The following is a 20,041-nucleotide window of genomic DNA, read 5'->3' as shown; positions in this document are numbered from 1 at the left end:
TGGTCACATGACTAAAGGAAAGCTACCGAGTTTGTTCACCAAGACAGGTGTTCAGATTAAAGACAGGGAAAAAAAATTACACTCTACCACCAGGCATCTTTGCTGGAGGGGAGCAAGGGCATGAACAGAACGCAGCAGATATTTCAACTTTTCCTTATGGTATCTGTATGTTTTAAAGAAACCTCTCTGGCAAAAGCAAGGTCAGTTTGCAGATACTATCTAAGGAAACAGTAAGAGACAGCAACAAATAATGCGTGTCACGGATGGGATCACTTCATATTCATTGTACTGCACAATGACCAAGAACAATGATCTCAGAGCTGAAAAGCAAATCTCTTTCCCCAAAGAGTACCCTGAAGCCTGAACGTCTTCAATAAACATTTTATTGATGAGTTTTCTCAATGTCCTCGGTATTTCTCTGAGGGAGAGGTAGGCTCTCATGGGGCTACTTCATGCTCCCGTGCTCTGAGAAGTCAGAAACAACATGATTGTCCCCTGTCAATAACCACTTTGTAGTTCAGAGTCCTTCAATTCCCATTGGTTCGCGTGCATGGATACGAGAAGTACTAATTCCAACTTCATCACCTGTAGAAAACACACAAGGTAAAGGTAGTTGATCCTCAGAAGATATTCAACTTTGTACTATATAGCCCTGCATCTTTATGTAGAAGCAGTCATTCACCTCCCTTCCTTCACTCCTCCCCAAGTGTCAGAAGTTATTTTTACCTGTTCTGATCAGAGGAGCTTTATTCTAAATTGGAATGTTTATACTTCTGTCAGTTTCAGCTTCACTTTTAGAGAGAAAGAAGCCAGAAAGCTACGTGTGTCTTACATACATCGTACATTTGTTTGAGGGTTTACCCTTTGAACAATAAGAACTAAATTAGTCAGGATTCCATTCCTATATCCTTTTTTGTTTTTCTTTTTCCTCTTCTTAAACAGACTATTGTGTGATCTTATAAAACCCTAAACACAATTTTTTAACACACAGAGCACTGCATGTTCAAGCCTGCTACAGCGATTTCTAGTAGTTTCTACCTCAGGAATTAATGTTTCCCTTGTCTTCTGCACTTCCTAGTATGTGCACCTGTTTACTTAGGTAACTGATACTCAGTTTTGTTCCAGTCTTTCCTTCCTCCCACACTGCTGAGGGAGCAAACGGCTTTGTGGTGCTTAGCTGCCTGCACACCACAGGCACATACAGAGTACAAATCTCTATCCATCAGAGAATCGGTTACTGGCATTCCAAGCACTGTCCACATGCTGGAGGAAGAACTCCACTGTTTTCTCTGAAAAAGAGGCAGAGAAGAAAATAGGATACAGTACAGAGTGATCATGCAGTCCAATAGGCACAGCCTCATACCGTGAAGAGATACAAGAACAGAACTTTCACCTGCAACATTATCAGACAGTATTTAACAGCCTGGATTAAAGCATGTTCATACACACCTTCTTTGTAATATGTTTATCACATAGACACAACTGTAAATATTACAAGAAGCTTGCAAAGACAAGAAGTGAAAAGATGTCTAATTCTTACTACAGCCTAGACCTCGCAAACAGGGATAGTTGTATGACTGGGAAGAAGTGACAGCAGCCCCGAGCTACATTTTGCAGTCAGACAGTTAAACTACATGTTCAGCTCTACATTATCTCAATGGATACATGGAACTGTTCTATAAAGAACATGGAAAGTCCTATCATAATGGAATTAATGGAAATTAATAGAAAGTCCTATATTAAGTTTATACTGAAAATAGTATTTGGGAAAGAGAATGCCGAAACACCACATGAAGTCAGCTAACTAACCCAGTTCAACACAGAACATGTGAGACTGGAGCAACCTCAAGCAGAGTTGTACGAGCCTTAGTACTCTGGAGGATGCCTTTCTCTGTAAGGCTGTAAGCTGCAAGTCAGTTGCCCAGAGCAACAGGACGAATGCTAAAGATGAACTCTATCTCCAGTACACACCCAAGTAAATCACTAGTGCACCAGGTAGTGGCTTACAGTATCAAATGCATGCCTTTCGGTGCTACTCGTTTAATTTCTGCAGAAGGTACAGAAACAGATGCCTGCTTGAATCTCACACTGATGAGCCACAAATCAAAATGACCTTACTGTAGCTGACTCTCAGAAGTTTTAGCCTTGTATGGAGAGTCATCCTTTGGCTGGGAGCAGTTCTAGCTACGTTTTGAAGTGGCAGAGTGTTCAAACCTCATGCAGAGGAGTGGAAGAAGCACAGAGTGGCGCATAGAAACAGAAGTTCGCGGCATCAAAGGAGCAAGAAACTGGGAACTGAGATACATGCAGCTTTTACGCTACAGATGCGGAACTGGGAAATAAAGGACTGGGAGAGATGGAGAAAAACACTTGTGGTCCTTGTTTGCAAGGCTTAAAAGCAACCTGGGAAGACAAAATGTATATAGTCTGATCTTTCCTACAGTACATATTCCCTCTATAGAAGCTCACCTCTTCCTCCTTCAGAGGCCTAAAGACGTCTCCAGGATTCAGGAGATGTTTCTGCAAAACTGTCTGATGTGGTAAGTCTGTACAATACAGGAACATAAAGCAATCTGCCTGACAAGAGCATGCGTTGACTTGTCGTTGGCCAGTTGCTCAAACACATGCCCTCACCTCCTGGAATAAGGGCACACAACATGTTTTCCTTGAATTAAACACAACTACAGATAGATTTAGCTCATAGGGTTCCAGCTGATTATGCTCACTACAGAACCAAGATAAGAGAAACTACTGCAATGTAAGTAGTTATGCTAATAACAAGATCCCACAGTGAAACCAAAGCAGAAGCTTAAGGGAACAGATTGGTCACAAACCATTCTCCGTGACGGTAACATCCAGGTGAGAACTTCCATACTTGTGGATATGTTCGACACCCTCTTGTACACTGTCCACAACCTCAATGCAGCTCTCCAGATCTCCATGTTCGTCATGGAGAGATTTCACTTCTGAGGGGTTGAATGTCAAGTAAGAGGCAAACTTTGGGCCAGCATGAATCTTCACCTGCAATACCAGAAGTATTTTGTGCTGTAGATTGTACCAATGCGTAACAGGCAAAAAGTGCAGCTTGTTGTTCTGGGTATAGCTAGGATAGAGTTAATTTTTTTCATAGCAGTCCCTATACTGCTACATTTTGGATTTTTGCCTTAAACAAACCACTGTTTTGGCTGTTGCTAAACAGTGCTCACACAATTCCAAGGCTTTCTCTTCTCCCCCCACAGTGAGAAGGCCGAGGGTCTGCTAAAAGTTAGGAGAGCACATAACCACAACCGATTCAAACTTAACCAAAGGGATAGCCTATGCCATATAATGTCAAAGTCAGCAATATAAAATGAGGGGAGGGGAGTTTCGAGGAAGGCAGATATTTCCAGGTTTGCAAGTCTCCCCTACAAAAGACCTTACCTGTTTTTATCCTTTTCTTTTGTAAACTGACACCCGCTCTCTCCAAAGTGTATGTTTCAGACACAAAAGAGTTACTGGGCCCAAAACAAGGCAAGGACTTTCAGTTATTTTACGATCCTGATGAAGAAGATCTAATGCATCGTCAATCTCTGAATTTAATCGTAGCAGCTAAGACACCTTAACAATGAGAGGGAGGAGTGGAGGAGCAGGTGCCGATCTCTTCTCTCAGGTGACAGCGACAGGACCCAAGGGAATGGCATAGAGCTGTGACAGGGGAGGGTCAGGCTGGATGTTAGGGAAAGGTTCTGCACCAAGAGGTGGCAGGGCACTGGAACAGGCTCCCAGGACAGTGGTCACAGCACTGAGCCTGCTGGAATTCAAGAAGTGTTTGGGCAACGCTCCAAGATGCATGGTCTGATTTCTGGGTGGTCCTGTGTGGAGCTAGGGGTTGAACTTGGTAGTCCTCATGGGTCCTTTGCAACTCAGGGTATTCTATGAAAAAAAAAAAAACACAAAACAAAACACAACCAAACCAGACATTAAAAAAAAAAAAAAGACAAAAAGAAAACACAAGCGAGTGAGGACTTGCTCCTGACTAGCTATCTGGCAAGCTTCTCTTAATATGACTTTAACATTATCAGAACATGACCTATTTTACCATGTTTTCCTGCATCAATCACTGCTTGTATACACTATTTGCCAAATGGAAATGCTATGTGAAAAATCCATGTTTTGAGTGTAATTTAAGTACTTCACAAATATTTCTCTCGTGATGCATCTCTGCTACAAAACATTATGCATGTCAAAGCAATTATGTAGGACAGTGGCCTTTGTTCCTGTGGAACAGTGGGAGGGGGAAATAATGGGCGGGAAAATGGGTGGGAATAAAGGCAAGTGAGACAAAATGTTCAAAATATGTGGATGAAGCAGATTAGAGGAGGAGAAACATAAAATGGGAAACGACTGAGGTAAGAAGGTAAGTTAATAGATTTAATCAGAATAGTATTTGGGTCCGGGAGGTTGCCAGCCAGGAAGTCAGAATTAAGAGTAGTAGAGAAAGGGTTGGGGAAATGCTCTTCCAAGGCAGAGAATGATTTTTTTCTATGTAAAAGGAAGTAGTTGTATCCCAGCAATGGCATGCAGCCACCCCAAAGAAGCTGCTTGCAGATCGTTTCTATGGAAAAGCTTGGGGTTGCATGGAGAAGCCAAGAAAGCTCTCCGAAAAGAGTACAAAGGTGTACAAAGAGACATGTGGGTAACGTAAGTGTTATGTTATCATAAAACTACATAGGGCTATGTCAGCAAGACCAAGGGCTCCTAAAATGAACAACAAGTAAATAAAACAAAACAAAAGCCAACACAAGTATAAATGACTAACCTGTTCTACTCTCAACGTGTCTATGATCTGATCAAACAACGGGGTTCTCAGCAGGTCTCAGTGAATTAGGAGTGTTTCCCGAGCATCACAGGCAGCAGTATATTCACACTTCGAGCCTCTGACTGAGGTTTAAGAGTAAACAATTGGTTACGTAACATTTATGACAAAGAATTTGAAGAGCATGTGAATTATTATTACGTATGGTTATAATAATATATTAATATATATTAATATAATATAATAATAATATATTAATATAATAATAATAATAATATTATAACCATACCACATATTCCAAATGTGTAGTTCAGTTACACTCATGGTATCCAAGTCACCCTCTCACAGCTTACTTATTCATGTGGCCTTCTCCACGCTGGCATCTGTGTCCACATACACATGACAGATCCATTCACCGTGTCCCATCACTGGAATTCCCTTAGCAGCTTTCTGGATATTCCTGACTAGCTGGGATGACCCATGTGGAATGATTAGATCTACCAGCTTCTCCAAATGGCAGACATCTTCCACTTCCTTGCTTGTATTCACACGTGAAAGTTGTGACACAAACAGTCAATGGCCTGAATTCTCAAGCTCTGCCTGTGCTTTTTCTACATGCTACAGCACAAAAGTTGTTGCTTTAATTCTAGACACTTACTACTTGCACTGCATCTTTGACTCCATGAATGGAGAGTGCTTCTTGAGTCAGATGATGAAGGATTTGATTGCTGTATGCTGCCTCTTTCCCTCCTTTTATTAGCAAGCCATTTCCGCTAGCTATGGCCAAAGAAGACACCTGTCAGAAGGGAATTAATACAACAACAACAACAACAACAAAGTGATCTGACTCCTCTGGGAGAATAACATCTGCAAAATAGAGTAAGAACAGGATTTTGCATTCTGCTGACTTACTCAATATTAATATACAGCACCAAGAATTTTTTCCGAGTCAGAACGTGTAACTCCAGAAATGAAGTATCTTAACGTTTCAGGAACAAACTTGAGCTTCAGGGTACTACTGGCAAAGGGAGACTGCAGTAAGTCAAAGGAAACCCTGAACATAGGCTCTGGCACAAATTCGCTAGCTGTATAAAACTATTTCAGATGCAAGAACTCTTATCCCTAATCATTCTGGCTGGAAGTAGCTAATGAGCTCTTCCTACAACGAACATTTTACTTGTGCTCTCTTATACAGAAGCCTTTTGTTTTATCACGCTGATTTTACGTTTATAACCAGAAGGTGTCCTTGCCTATGGCAGGGGGGAGTAGATGACCTTCAAGTTCCCTTCCAGCACAAATCATTCTATGATTCTATGACACCTCCCACTAGACCAGATTGCTCAAAGCCCCATCCAACTTGGCCTTAAATACTTCCAGGGATGGGGCATTCACAACTTCCCCAAGCAGCCTGTTCCAGTGCCTCACCACCCATAGTAAACAATTTCTTCCTTTATTCTAATCTACATCTACCCTTTTAGTTTAAAGCCATTACTCCTTGTCCTGTCATTACACTCCCTGACAAAAAGTCCCTCCCCAGCTTACCCGAAGCCTGCTTCAGGTACTAGAGGGCCACTATAAGGTCTCCTCAGAGCCCTCTCTTCTCTAGGCTAAGCAACCCCAGTTCTCTCAGCCTGTCTTCATAGGAGAGGTCCTCCAGCCCTCATCAACTTCGTGGCCCTGCTCTGGACCTGCTCTAACACATTTATTTCTTATGTTGGAGTCCCCAGAGCTGAATGCAGCACTGCAGGTGGGGCCTCACAGGAGTGGAGTAGAGAGCGAGAATCACCTCCCTGGACCTTCTGGTCATACTTTTGATGTGGCTCACGATACGGCTGGCTTTCTGGTTTGCAACTGCACATCGCTGGCTCATGTAGAGCTTTTCATCCATCAACACTCCCAAGTCCTTCTCTGCAGGGCTGCTCCCAATCCACTCATCAACAAGCCTGCATTCATTCTTGGGAGTGCCTTGATGACGGTGGTGAACCTTGCACTTAGCCTTCTTGAACTTCACGAGGTTCTCATGTACCAACCCCTTAAGCATGTCAAGGTCAACTCAGACCAACTCCTTTTCCCTACTAGTGTCCTCTGGGTAAAAAACAGTCACCGTGTTTGATATTCTACCTCATCCTGCTGTCCACAATTTGAAAAGAATACTGAAAAAATAAGGAAGACTTCAGAAAGATCCTTGTCAATTAGTGGAACCTTGCTGTACCCAGATACTGTGTGTCTTTAACATACAAAACTAGACATTAAAATGCAATTTGATTGTATCTTGTTAACAATCTGCCTCTCCGAAGATCAGCATCACGAAGGAAAGCTGCAGAGACAAGCTTATTTAAATAAATAAAAAACATCCAATCTGTAATGGGTTTGAAAACAGTTTGTTCCCTTTAGATAGTAATAGAGCACGGCTGTACTTCAGAACAATTGGATTTCTTGAAATCTGTAAGAAGCAGTCTGTGAAATATGATCTCAGAACTTCGCCTTGTAAGTACTAGAGACAAACATGCTATTGTATATTGTTATAAATGACTGAGTCCCAAATAGGGTTACAATCAAAGTTTACAGTTTATTAAAGGAACAGAGGTAAGCAAACAGCACTGGGTGCGCTGGGAGTCTCTGCTCCACGAAGACGCACACCAGTTACATCAGGCAGCTGGTTTTTATGCTCCTAGGCTAATACATATTCATCACCACTTTTGGAAAAGGCAGGGGTATTATAATTAGTTTCCCGGAACCCGAACCATCCCACGGATGCATGCGTATCAGTCTCCAGTGGTCCCTCTGAGGGTCGCTCATACTGAAGGCTCGTAGTCTTCCTCACAAGTTTTGTCCTTCAGTCGTTCTTCAGCTTCCCCCCCCCCTCCCCTTATTTAGTAGTCTCTGGGCCAGATGCCAGAAAGTTGTGTCTCATGCAATAGTCAGCAGTTATCTCAAAAAACTCCCCCCTATTCTCTTATCTCCCAGACCCGAGTCTCAAGGTTTACCCTTCAAACCCTCTATCAACACGAACTGCTAGACCATTCGTTTGCAAGATACAAGAACTATATACACTAACCACTCTGTTTCTCTTGGACTTGTGGTTATTTATACAAGGGGATGTAAGACAGAAGGTCACATTTCATTATGAGGCCCTAGCATTGTTCCATATTGACACGAATCAGATGAACATATTTCACAGTCCCCCATCTCCTTTTTCATGGTATTGATTCGTGTTTTCCTTTCCAATCGAGTCAATACTTGCCAAATTGGTATCAATTTTGGATATTCTTTTCTTTTTATTATCGTCAGGCAATGGGTTTTCTCTTCTCCCTGGTTCTGGGTCAACAGTGTGAGAAACTCTGTAGCCAGTAACTTAGGCCCAGGCGAGGATCTCAGTGAAGAAGTAATTTGTTCGCGATTGCAATGGCGGGCGCCCCACAAGCAGGAGAGCGCACCTACTAGTTCCAAAACACAGTTTATATACTTTTTGATGACAGGACCCTCCCCTGTTTCCCCACTGACTGGGTAATCCAGGTTCACCATCTATCCGATGCTTCACAAACAATGCATGGCCTTCACTTGCCGGCCTGTTAAATTTCAAATTTCTTTTGACATTTTTCCTGCTTGGAGTGGTAATGTTTCTTCGCTTGTCTGACTTGACACCGTGATTTTCACCTAATTGTCCTAAGAAGTCTGGTTGTCTGCATTTTACAAGGTTGCCTGCTAAGCTTTCTTATCACTGTAAGCATATCTCAGTACCACATTCCTGCCCTCTAAACAACGTAACTCTGCAAAAACAACATTCCTATTCCCACAACAGGTACTGCAGATATTTGCATTCCTTGTATAACTGGAGTGTATCAGTCTGGTAATAGAAGGTATTAAACATGGAATTATTAACAATTCTCCACATATCCACAATACAACCATCCTCATTTTAGCAAAACAATCACTGCCAATAAAGCCCCCTCCCATAATCTTCTTAGATCGATTCCATTCCAAGTTTGAACTGGGACGTGTGCAATCTTCTTCATTTCTTTTACAAGTTCATTTACAGCTTTTCTTTCTGTTGTGGTTTAACCCAGCTGGCAGCTAAACACCACACGGCCATTCACTCACCTCACCCCCTCCCTCTCTGGGATGGGAGAGAGAAATGGGAAAGTGAAGCCTGTGAGGTGAGATAAAGACAAGAAAATAACAATAATAAATAATCATAAATAATAATAATGACAATAATGATGATAGTTCTACTACTACTCATGTGTATGAAACAAGTGATGCACAATGCAATTGCTCACCACCGCTGATGCCCAGCTGTCCGATGCCCAGCCTAACCCCGAGCAGTCCAGCCCTCCTCCCAGCTCTTGCTGCACCCCCAGCCTGCTCGCTGGCAGGACAGTGAGAAGCTGAAACGTCCTTGGCTTGGTGTAAGCACGGCTCTGCAACAATTAAAACATCAGCATGTTATCAGCGCTCTTCTCATCCTAAACCAAAACATAGCATTCTACCAGCTACTAGGAAGAAACACCTTCATCATTAATCTCTAAACAGCAATTACTAAGGTTAGATTTTCCACAGACTTCTTCTTGTGCTAGTAAATAATCCAAAGCTAAGCGATTTTGATACATAAGTAGATAAGTAGTCCTCATCTTGGTATTTTGCTTTGCAATTAAGCCAAGCGCACCTCCGGTTTTATTTACAACTATTTCCATTACAGCTTGTAACCTAGTTATTCTATTAAGCATATATATTGGGGTCCTATAGCCCCAGGATCCGTCTTCTGCCCATGTAGCTGGATCATAATAGGCAAGATGCCTTCAGTCAAGGGGTTGGGCCCACTTTCAGGGTCAATTTGGGCTTGTGATACCGTTCAGCCTGCCGGGGTGATCCAGCTCCTGGAAAACGAATCACAATTTTATATGGGTTTAAAAAGAAAAGTTCTTACGTTATTTTCTCGGGACAACCTCACCTTAGTGTGGGAGAAGTCCGGTCGAGGCCCTCTCACTCGGCAGTCAATATCCATCGCCTCCCTCGGTAGACCATACACACTGCAGTGGAGGGTCCTGCCCCGGTCTTGCCTTCTCCCTTTCCTCCCTTTAGGCTTGTCCCCTTTATTTGGCGTCCTTAATTCATGCAGAGCCTCATTGCCAGAATATTAGTTCTTCTTTAGCTTTAGTTTCAGTTCCCCAGGAGTGGACTCAACCCTCCAGGTTTTGGTAGTTACTGGTCCTTTTATTCTGGATCTGTGGATCCAACCCCTTTCCGCTGTTCTCACAGCTGTTTCAGTAGTAAGTAAAACTTACTACTTACAGTCCCTCCCATCGGGGGCTCAATGATTCTTCCCTCCAGGTTTTTATTAAGACCTTGTCTCCTGGTTGTATCTTATGAATAGCAAATCCTAAAGGTGGTGTTTGAGCCATCATTCCAATTTCTCTTAGCTCTTGTAACCTCCTTCCAATGGTAATTACGTATTTCTGGATGCTACGCTCCTCAACTACATTTTTCCTAGAGGCATCCCTTCAGAATAAGGCATACCATATAACATTTCATATGGCGATAATCCGCTCTCACTGTGTGGTTTAGTTCTTATGTTTAAAAGTGCCAATGGTAAGCATTTCATCCAGGGCATTTGTGTCTCGATCATTAATTTAGCCAAGTGTTGTTTTAGTGTTTGATTCAATCTTTCTACTTTCCCTGAGCTTTGTGGGTGCCACGGAGTATGGTATTCCCACTGAATACCTAATGATTGACATAATAATTTTATTATTTTAGAAGCAAAGTGTGTGCCCTGATCAAAATCAATGTACTGGATTATCCCATATTTAGGTATCAGGTGTTCTAATAGAGCTTTTACCACCATTTGTGCCATAGCTCGAGCTACGGGATAAGCTTCTACCCATTGTGTTAAATGATCTGCTATTTCCCATAGATATTTTATCCTCCCTACCTTGGGCAATTCAGTGAAATCAACTTGTACTTTCTCAAAAGGCCTGTAAGCTGTTTTTGTCCCTCCCGTGGCTGCTTGTCAAAACACTTTCTTATTTATCTTCTGACAAGTTAAGCAACGTTGCGTAATTTGTTTTGCTATTTCAAACAAAAAAAAAAAAAAAAAAAAACAAAACACACAGCTTCCTGCTGAGGCAGAACTATTAACATTCCTACATCCTCCTTCCCTGCTCATTCAACTTCAAACGGCTCTGTTAAATACTACATGCCACACCTTTAACACCAGGGACAACTCCTTTAACGCTTCCTTTATCTTTCTCCAGCCTGTACTTTTCTCACGCCAACACCAAAGGCTCAGTCAAGGGCCAATTAATTCCACTCCTTTTCTCTCTAAGATGCTGAAACAACGTATCAGTATACTACACTTCATCCTATTTTCCTTCTCTCCTCAAAAACATGAATTGCCAGATAGTGTTATAGTCCACTGATCCATAAAGTGGCCATTTAGCTTATATAGTGGCCACCACTGATTGCAATACTTAGTGAAAGTCCTCTTCCTTTCTGCGCTCCCAGTTCTAACAATATCCTTTGAATGTGCCAGTGTGCACCCAAGGAGGCTTTCTTTAAAACATCTTTGTTTTGGATATTACTCATTCCTTTGATTTTCCATTCCCTTTTATTTATTTATTACTATTCCTTATTAGTTGCTGTCCTTTGTTTCAATTTCCACACAAACCTTTTTACTGTGGGTTTTTACCATCTTTTCCTAATCTTCTTCCCAAATGTCCCAGTTCTCTGGGATTAAATGCCTCTTCCCGCATACAAACTTTACTATTTCAGGTTATTAAGGAGCCCCGTTCCATGTTCCAATCATAAATCCATGGAACTTCAGGAAAAGAGCTGAAGCACTCAGCCTTTCATCTTCTAGACAAACATTACCACCTTTTCCACAAAATTTACATTTCAACAGGACCGAATTTCGAGCCAAATGCCAAGTTTTCTCATGCACTTTGTTAATAAGCCCATACAAAACAAGGAATCACTCCTGTGTATCCGTCAATAAATACCATTTAAAAAGGCATTGACACCTAAATAAATTCACTCTCCCCCTTCTTACCAAATTGCCAGGGCTCAAGCCCAAACCACCACAGAAAGGACTCTCTCCGTTCTACCGCTTTGATAATCAGTCAGCCCCCTCCACCTCTCCAGTACTTGGCAAACTGACCAAACGCCACAGCAAATACACCAACACTTCTAAACTGTTAGTTACTTAGATAATGCTCCCGCCTTTTTTCTTGTCACACTCAAAGCATTTAAGAGCAAAAATAGGATCACAAGATACACTGCCAGGCCCACATATTGGGCACCACCAATCAAAACTTGGTGAAAACAGCACTTCTTTTTGGTCTGTCACGCACTTCGTTCGTCTCCGGCCGCTCCCCTCACGGAGAATACGGAACCGCGGATCGGAACTCCGCACTCGCTTCGCAGCTCACTAGAAGGTAAACTGTTAGTCTGCAATTGTTTCACCTTTACCGCAACTCAAGACTGAACTCTGAGCACTGACTCAATTCCGTGTATGCTATCTCCAGCTAGCTATCAGGCACACACTACTCCATGGAGAAGTCAAATTTCCTCGGTAATTGCTTACCCAAACCAGTATGAGATGCAATAGTAAACTATGGAGGAAGCAACCTCTCCTCTGCACTCAGAGTCCATCCTACTATCAGCTACAGCATGGGAGAGAAACCATATTATTCAGATGCAGAGGTATCAAAGATGATCCTCTGAAGTTACATCGGAGAACTTGAGGATGGGGGCTGGCAGGAAGAAAAGTAACAAGACAAGACATCCTAAGTCTGTAAAAAAAGAAAAAAAAAAAAAATAAGGTTGGGGGGGGGTGGGGGGTTGAGGGTGGGAAGCCAGTAAGAATCAGCCTGATAAAACAAATGAGATAAAGAAGAGGAGAATGGGAGAGTTTGGCTAGGCAAGGCAAGACACCCAGGAGGCAAAGGCTGGAGTCTAGGAAAGCAGACTAGAATTTGGCAAGGAAACATACTGGTTTTCTGTGAAGAACAGAGCGAGCAGCAAGGAAGCAATAATGGCAGAAAGGGAGACTACTGCCTTTTCCTTTCACATGAACTTTGCCTAGAGCAGACTCCCCTTCAGTATGAAACGAGGACAAACACTCACAAAATTCAGTTGTGAAGCTGCCCTTCGGCAGTCTCTTTTTAAGTGCCCATACCCATCCCTTGCTCCTCAAATACTTGCTCATATGTTAGAGAAAAGCTCAATCAGTCTTGCTAAAGATACCGGCAGTAAGAGCCTAGACTTAGCTTTTACACGCTTGTGGAAAGATATCATTCTGCCTCAGTGCAAACATGCAGTATCAGTATGGGACAGACCACTCAGAGCCTAGAACTTCTACTTCATGCTGATCTTGTCCGCATATATTCTTAACAGTTGCAGTTTGTTGTTAACGACCTATATTAAACATTTGATGTTTAATCGTAGCCTGCAATTCAGCTGTAGTCAGCATGGACAGAAAAGTGCTCATTGGTAGGAGCCTTGTAAGTTGCAAGTTAAGCAGGGAAGCTATGTGATAAGACACAGGCAGAAATTGCACCACCTGAATGTAAGCTAACTCCTTCTCTACGTTGGGTATCAAAACCCAACGCTGAATAACTCTCAGCATTGCAGAAGCAAGTCCCAAGAAGACTGTAGTTTTCTGTAGAAAAAAAAAAATGGGATGACAGCAGAATTCATTTCAGAAGAATACAAGCAGAAGTCTTTTGAGGCAAGACTTCTTGCAGCCTTCCAATAACTCACCAGTAGAAATACACTTTTGTTATCAAAGATCTCTCTGCCCTCCTCACATACCTGTGGAAGACAGTCAGTCTGGACAGGACTCAAAAAAATCGCAAGAAAGACCCCAACAGGCACTGTCACCTGCTCCAACTCTAGATCTTTTGCTATGCGTGCTCTCCGAACTATGCTGCCGACGCTGTCCTGTGAAGATGCTGCAATCTGACAGAGCCCAACAGCCAAGCTGTTCAGCTTTGATGTAGACAGACTGAGACGTTTCAACAAAGGAAGTGCCAATCTTCCTAGAAGAAAGAAAAAATTGCGCTCAAGATAGATTTATCTGGCTAGTTTCAAGAAAAAGTGACCTAATGGTCAAACCAGGAAAAAAAGCCGCTGTTTCCCACGCCGCAGCAAGAAACCTACCTAAGATGAACAATGTGAAGCATTAAGTTTAGTAGCTACAATCAAACTGCTCCAATTTGACAACGCTTTCACCTACCATCACATATACACCTAATACGATATGAATGATTTGTATATGAAGTAACATCCGCAAAGACAAAGTTTGTCCTATTTCTAGTACCGTTACACAACCGTGTACCTGAATTTCTTACCAATTTCTACCCTTGCAATATTCCTGGAAGGTTTGCGCAGTAATTGCCTCTTTCTATTTCACAGATAGAACTCCCAAAGAGCAAAGGAACGCATAGCATTTCAGATTGGGCAAGAGCTGCCGGAGTTTTCTAGTCTGAACACGTTCAGGTAGGAAGTTTACTCAGAAATGTCCCTCCAGGCATTCTCCTCAGTACAAAATGGTTGCCGTATGTCTTTTACTGAACTTTACAATTTGTGATGCGCCAGTTCCACACATTTTCTAACCCAAGACCAGCTTCCTCACGCACCACTCTTACACAAAAGAATGGATTTAGTCTGTGCTGCCTGAACTGTACTTTCCTCAGTCAGAAGGTAAGGTGGTTCTTTCTGGAAAGCATCAGTTTTAAGTAACAACCTTCCCCACAGGGGCCAAACATTACGTTAACCAGCCCAGGAGAATATTCATGCTATTTCATGCATGATGATAACAGGGAAGATCCTTGCTAGATTTAATTTCTAAAGTGAGCCTCCGTTGGCAAAAGAAAACACTGTTCTATTTTTAGTTTTTTAAACAATGCTGTGGGTTGCTGCTTTCAAAGGCCTCTCTCTCCATCTTCTCTGATAGAGACAGCTCTTACGGAAGCTGCAGCTGCTTACACTGACAAGCTCTCAAAGTCCTGGGTTCCCTAATCTGTGACGGCCATAATATCCAATTGCAGGTGACAGACTACTCTTGTTCTGCTCCTTTCCTTTGAGGCCCAGAAAAGCTCATGACAACAGGTGTTCCATGAAAGGACCCGTAATATTACCTTTATTTTCAGCTTCTTCTAAGTCCTTTTTGTTTGCCAAGAGAATTTCTTCTCTCTGATCAGTTAATAAGTCAGCGAGATGATAAAAAAATAAATAAATAAATCTCTGCTCTCTGAAAGAGAAAAGTGTCTGAACTGCATTCTTACACGAACTCCATGGTGTTTGACATCTGGCTCACTTCAGCTCATTCCTACTGACACATCTTCTCACTGGCTTGATGCCCTGAATACTTGGAGCCAGCTGATTTTTTCCAGGACCCATTTGTGTTATAAACCTGTATTTTAAAACTTGCCACATGTTCACAGCCTTAAAGAGCGAGAACATACCGTTCTCTCACCTGCTCAGGCTGCAGAGCTGCCAGCGTCCTGCTACCGGCTCGAGACATTCCACCCTGCTGCTCTACTGTAGGGCCTGCCAAAACAAACACACACACACACAACCACAAGACATGCAGACAAAGGTGGAAGGAAATGAACACTAACCTTTCAACTTTCAACTCCTTACTCAAAGCAGGAAAACAGGTACGGTCTTAAGAGACATATCAAAGAAGTTTACTGTATGCCACAACAGGAAAATTTGTATCAGATACCAAAATGCTGCCACGGTCCCCGAGCATAGCCCTTTTCAAGGCATCACAGAGATTCAGTAAGATCATCCATGTCGTAGGGGACAAACAAGTACACAACCTGTATCAAGAAGACTTGACAAAGAGCAAAAGAATACAAGGACAGCTACATCTCAGGGAGTGGGAGGCTACTGCAAAAAAAGGAAGGCATCCTTTGAAAAAGTTTAATTACATAACTACTGAAAAGAGAAAAGATTGCAAAACAACCTGGGAATGTGCAAACAATACAGGAAGCCAAAACCAGCCTGAGCAACAGCTTGCACAATAGCTGCTCTCTCTCTGCTCTGTGTACGTTGAAGGGCTCCTACAGAGGAGAGGTTTTTTTCTTGGCACGGATGTCAAAGAATCCATCTCAAACTGAAATGATACAGAACAAGTTTTGAAACAGAAACTGAAGTAACAAGTCAAAAGGCTCAGGCAGCATTTCACTAAGGAGTTCTCAAGGAGCTCCTGGATAAGCTACGTTTTCACTTTTAACTCTTGAAATTGTCTGTAGAACAGATGACTTGGCATGTGACTAATATGCCCGGACTTCTATTCAAGAAGTGTCCTACAGAAATTGCCAGAGCAGGAATTCCCACGGTAAGGAAAATAACAGGAGGTATAGTGGGAAGCGTAAGAAAAGAACTAGGGGACACTTGATTAATAAGACTTAATGAAGGACTGTTAAAACAGCTTTTTAAAGCAAGGTCATACTTTATAATGTGGCGTGTATTTTTGTGTTCTTTGAACACAAAAGGGGTGTTGGACCACGTGACCTCTGGAGGTCCTTTCAACCTCAACCAGCCTGTGATTCCTTTGCAGCCACTATGCAACAAAATAGCAAGTACAATTCACAGCAGATAAACATGAAGCAATGCAGAGACAAAAGGGGAAATCAGGCCTTGGTAGTGCACATAATCCTATGAAAACATCACTTCAATGCTCATCAGCGTTGAACAGCAACTTCCCTGTTTAAGCTTTTGGAGAAGGCCTAGGAAAGGCAACAAAAACCATCCACAATCTAATCAAAACTCAAAGTTAGCCTTGCTACCTCATAAACTGAAGGTTCACTTGCATCTCGGACGCTACACAAACTTTTATTTTCGCTCACCTTGAAAGGGTCACAGTAGAATAAAAACCTTTTCAGCCAAGAGAAACAGGGATCGACAGATCTTTGGAACAGTTTCTGTAGAAAAGGACTAAGAAAACACCTTTTTCATGTGAAAAAGCAATGAGGGAAAAGACAATGCCTCATCATAGAAGTTGAACAGAGATCGATCACCCATGTTCTCTTTCCATACAGAAGGTGGGGGCATCAAAAGCTAGCAGGAAGCAACTTTCACTCCTCCTGCCCACAAGCACACACAAAGTAAAGCAAGCAGTTCTTCACATAGTGCTAGCTCCAGAGTTTACACACAATACCTGGTTAAGGCTCGTGACTCCTGTGACCCATGGATGCTAAGTGTTTACCTGGGTCCAAAGGATATGGCCAATTTTAACAAGAAATCCATTTAGCATTTTTATACTCCAAGGCATTTGCTTGTCTTACAGTGCAAGTCACGAGTATCACTCTATACTTGTTCTATTCTGCTAAGATCACAGATCTTTGGCCTGACTTTCTGCGGCCCTTGTTACATTGTCACAGCAACACACAGGCAGGAAAACATTGCTACATACAGTAACAAAAGACTGAGTCATAAGAAGAACGTAGGATAAAAAAATGAAACCGCACACTATCTTAGTTCAGCACTACATTCTATATGCATGCTTTCACCCTGAAATCATCAATAAGAGACGATAACCTCTAAGACTGAAAACAAGACAAATTCTACTTAGTTCTTTGAATGCAAGGCAGATGCAGCAAGTCATCAGCTGGAAGGAACCCAAGCAGAGGATTCAAGATGTTCCATTCCAACATTGAAACTTACCTTTCCAAAGCCGCTCGTCAAGCAGAGCATAGTTTCCCATTTGTTGAACAGGCAGGCCTAGCCAAATTTCAACCCTAAACTTCCAGGGAATCTCTACTGCTCCCAGCGTACATATTACTTCCGTACTCACCTGCAGGTCTTACCTCTGAAAAAAAAGTTCCAACTTTCTTCCCTTCTACAATATCTGTGATGACATGACCCGAGATTTTCGGGTGGACTCCATTTGCAATCACTGCAGAGGTGCCTCCTCGCAGGGCCCACAAAGCTGCTGTCACCTACAGTGAAGGAGAGAGCCAGTTCCCAAAAATGCACTTGTTAGTTGAATCCCCATCCTCAACAGGAATTCTTATGTTGGAAGAAGCCCTTAAGACCATCAAGTCCAAGCATCAACCTAATGCTACCACTAAATCATATCCCTAAGTGCTATGTCCACACGTCTCTTGAATACTTCTAAGGATGGGGACTCTACCACTTCCCCGGGCAGCCTGTTCTAATGCCTAACCACCCCTTCCATGAAGAAATGCTTATTTAGTACCCAGATATCTAGTGCTGCTCAATAGAGTTGTTCCTCCCTAGGGGTAGGGCTTGGCATTTCCCTCTCCTGAACTTCAAAAGGTTCCTGCCTGCCCCTATCTGCAGCCTGTCAAGGTTCCTCTGAATGCACCGCCCCCACCCCGCACAAGGGCCATTTCCACAGAAGCCACCAACCACCCGCCGCCTCGCCCCCTCCCTATCCAGCCCACCGTGGCGCGCCACCGACCACCAACCTCGTTGCGCCACCCCTCCTCGGCGTCCCGGCCTGCCCCGACAGCTTCTGCCCATGGTGCCGGCAAGCCCTGCATGCTGCTTCTGCCCTGGCTTCCTCCAAGCCAATCACACAGTGCTTCCGCCCTGATTGAAGACAGGCCCTGACATCACTTCCGCCCCAGGTTCCCAGCCAAGCACAGCGTGTCCCCACAGACACAGCAGAGCAAACACACAAACTAACATTGACATCCTACCCGTAAACATGCCGTAACAGTGACTCACCTGAGAAAGAACTGCATGCAATAAAGGCACCTAGTACTACATTAGTTTATTCTAACAGATCCTACTAGCTGTCACCTCAAAAAGACGTGCGTACCGCTCTCTACTTGGAAACGCATCAGTCCGTCCGTAGACTCTGACCCACCTAAAGAGCCCTGCAACTGACTGAAGGAAAAACAAAGCACTTACCCCAAAGAGCAGCCCAGGCAGAAGGAGCTCTCTGATGGCATACCTGGGGCTCATATACCGTTTGGCCGCGCCCAGCACCCAAGCCCAATCACCTGGGAAAGGGAAGGGGCAAAGCACAAGAAAGTAGAAAGAGAGCACAGAAGGAGCAGCAGCTGTTGTGCTGTGGGCCTTTTTTTTTTTTTTTAAGTCTGATGGCACAATTTTGTGCAGCGCTGCCTGGGCACACATTTCAGATAGAGCTAATGAGCAGCTGAGGTAAAGGAGCTGGGAAGAGAGAGGTGTTGCAGCAGGTATGCTGTGGCTGTGAGGTGCCTCAGGGTGTGCTTTTTCTCTTGTTTCTACAGGTGCTTCTTTAGGCAGCTTGGAGTCTATGGATTTCTAGATTTTAAGTGCTTGGAATTCACTTAATAGAGGGATATTTAGCAGAGGTTGCTGGATCACTGGTTTTAGGGATGGTGGGATACACTTCTGGTTTTGAGTTATATTTTAATCACTTGTGTAACTCTCCAGAGAACTAAAAACAGCTTGATTACATGCTCCAAGAGGCTTGACCACGTAGGCACAGGATTACTAAGAGACTGAGCAGGGTCGTATCAGAGTTTCCTTTTTTCATCTGTAAAGGGTCTGTGATTACCCCTGCCGGGCTGCTGTGTGTGCGTGGCTTTTTGGCATCTGTGGAGCTCAGTCGCTTTTGTGTGTGTATGTTCTTACTTTTTGTGGGTTTTTGTTTGTTTGTTTGTTTGTTGTTGTTGTTTTTGAGAGGCAAATAGTGCGTGTGCTGAGCGTGGTTGGCAGGAGGAGGTGGGGAGCTGTCTGGCAGGGAAGCTGTTCAGGACTGGTAGGTTTGGTTTCTAGGAGCATGCGGCATCTTTCCTGTGTGATGCGACTGATTCTTGGGCAGGAACGTTCCAGCTCGTGTGTCTTAAATAACGTAGCTTGTGTAGTGTGTGTTGCGTGGCCTGGGCAGAGTTTGCTTTGGCGCTGTGAGCCAAGAATCTCAGTTAAAGCTGGTGAGCAGCTGGAGTAACGGAGCTGGGAAGAGAGAGTATTGCAGCAGGTACACTCTGGCTGTGAGGTGCCTCAGGGTGTGCTTCTCTCTTGTCTCTGCAGGTGCTTCGTGCAGTCTTGGACAGGGAAGGGAAATCCCCATGTCACGGAGCAGTGAGGGAAGGTGAGAGTGTTTTCAGCCTGGTCATCCCTTATCCAAAGCGAACGGAAGACACTCAGGTGTTTCCCTCAGGGTCTGAGGTGAGGCTGTTTGGGATAGAGGAGCAGTGTGGCAGGTGGTTGTTTGCAAGCACAGTGGTCATTTTGTCCTTTTGTGTTCCCAGGTGGCATGGGTGATGCTGTCTACTCCTT

The 20,041-nt window shown here is 43.3% G+C and overlaps 1 protein-coding gene and 1 pseudogene across 2 annotated transcripts; both read right to left on the bottom strand.

Moving 5' to 3' along the window:
* Nucleotides 1-591: 591 nt before the first annotated feature.
* Nucleotides 592-17,685, bottom strand: LOC311427070 (delta-1-pyrroline-5-carboxylate synthase-like; annotated as a pseudogene). The gene is made up of 6 exons: nucleotides 17,611-17,685; nucleotides 5,454-5,591; nucleotides 5,149-5,333; nucleotides 4,799-4,920; nucleotides 2,835-3,021; nucleotides 592-1,289 (listed from the first exon to the last, which is right to left on the bottom strand). The product of its transcript is annotated as a delta-1-pyrroline-5-carboxylate synthase-like (transcript).
* LOC311427364 (delta-1-pyrroline-5-carboxylate synthase-like) lies at nucleotides 13,419-18,309 on the bottom strand (the record flags this gene model as incomplete). Its single annotated transcript, XM_084504675.1, has 4 exons — nucleotides 13,419-13,830; nucleotides 15,270-15,343; nucleotides 17,598-17,742; nucleotides 18,235-18,309. The coding sequence occupies 4 exons, from the start codon at nucleotides 18,307-18,309 to the stop codon at nucleotides 13,807-13,809; spliced, it is 318 nt and encodes a 105-aa protein (XP_084360801.1). The 3' UTR covers nucleotides 13,419-13,806.
* Nucleotides 18,310-20,041: the final 1,732 nt, after the last annotated feature.

The sequence above is a fragment of the Aythya ferina genome (genome assembly GCF_964211825.1).
Source record: "Aythya ferina genome assembly, chromosome: Z".
Taxonomy (NCBI): Eukaryota; Metazoa; Chordata; class Aves; order Anseriformes; family Anatidae; genus Aythya; species Aythya ferina.
Note: the sequence above shows the minus strand (reverse complement) of the source record. Positions and strands in the feature narration are given on the sequence as shown.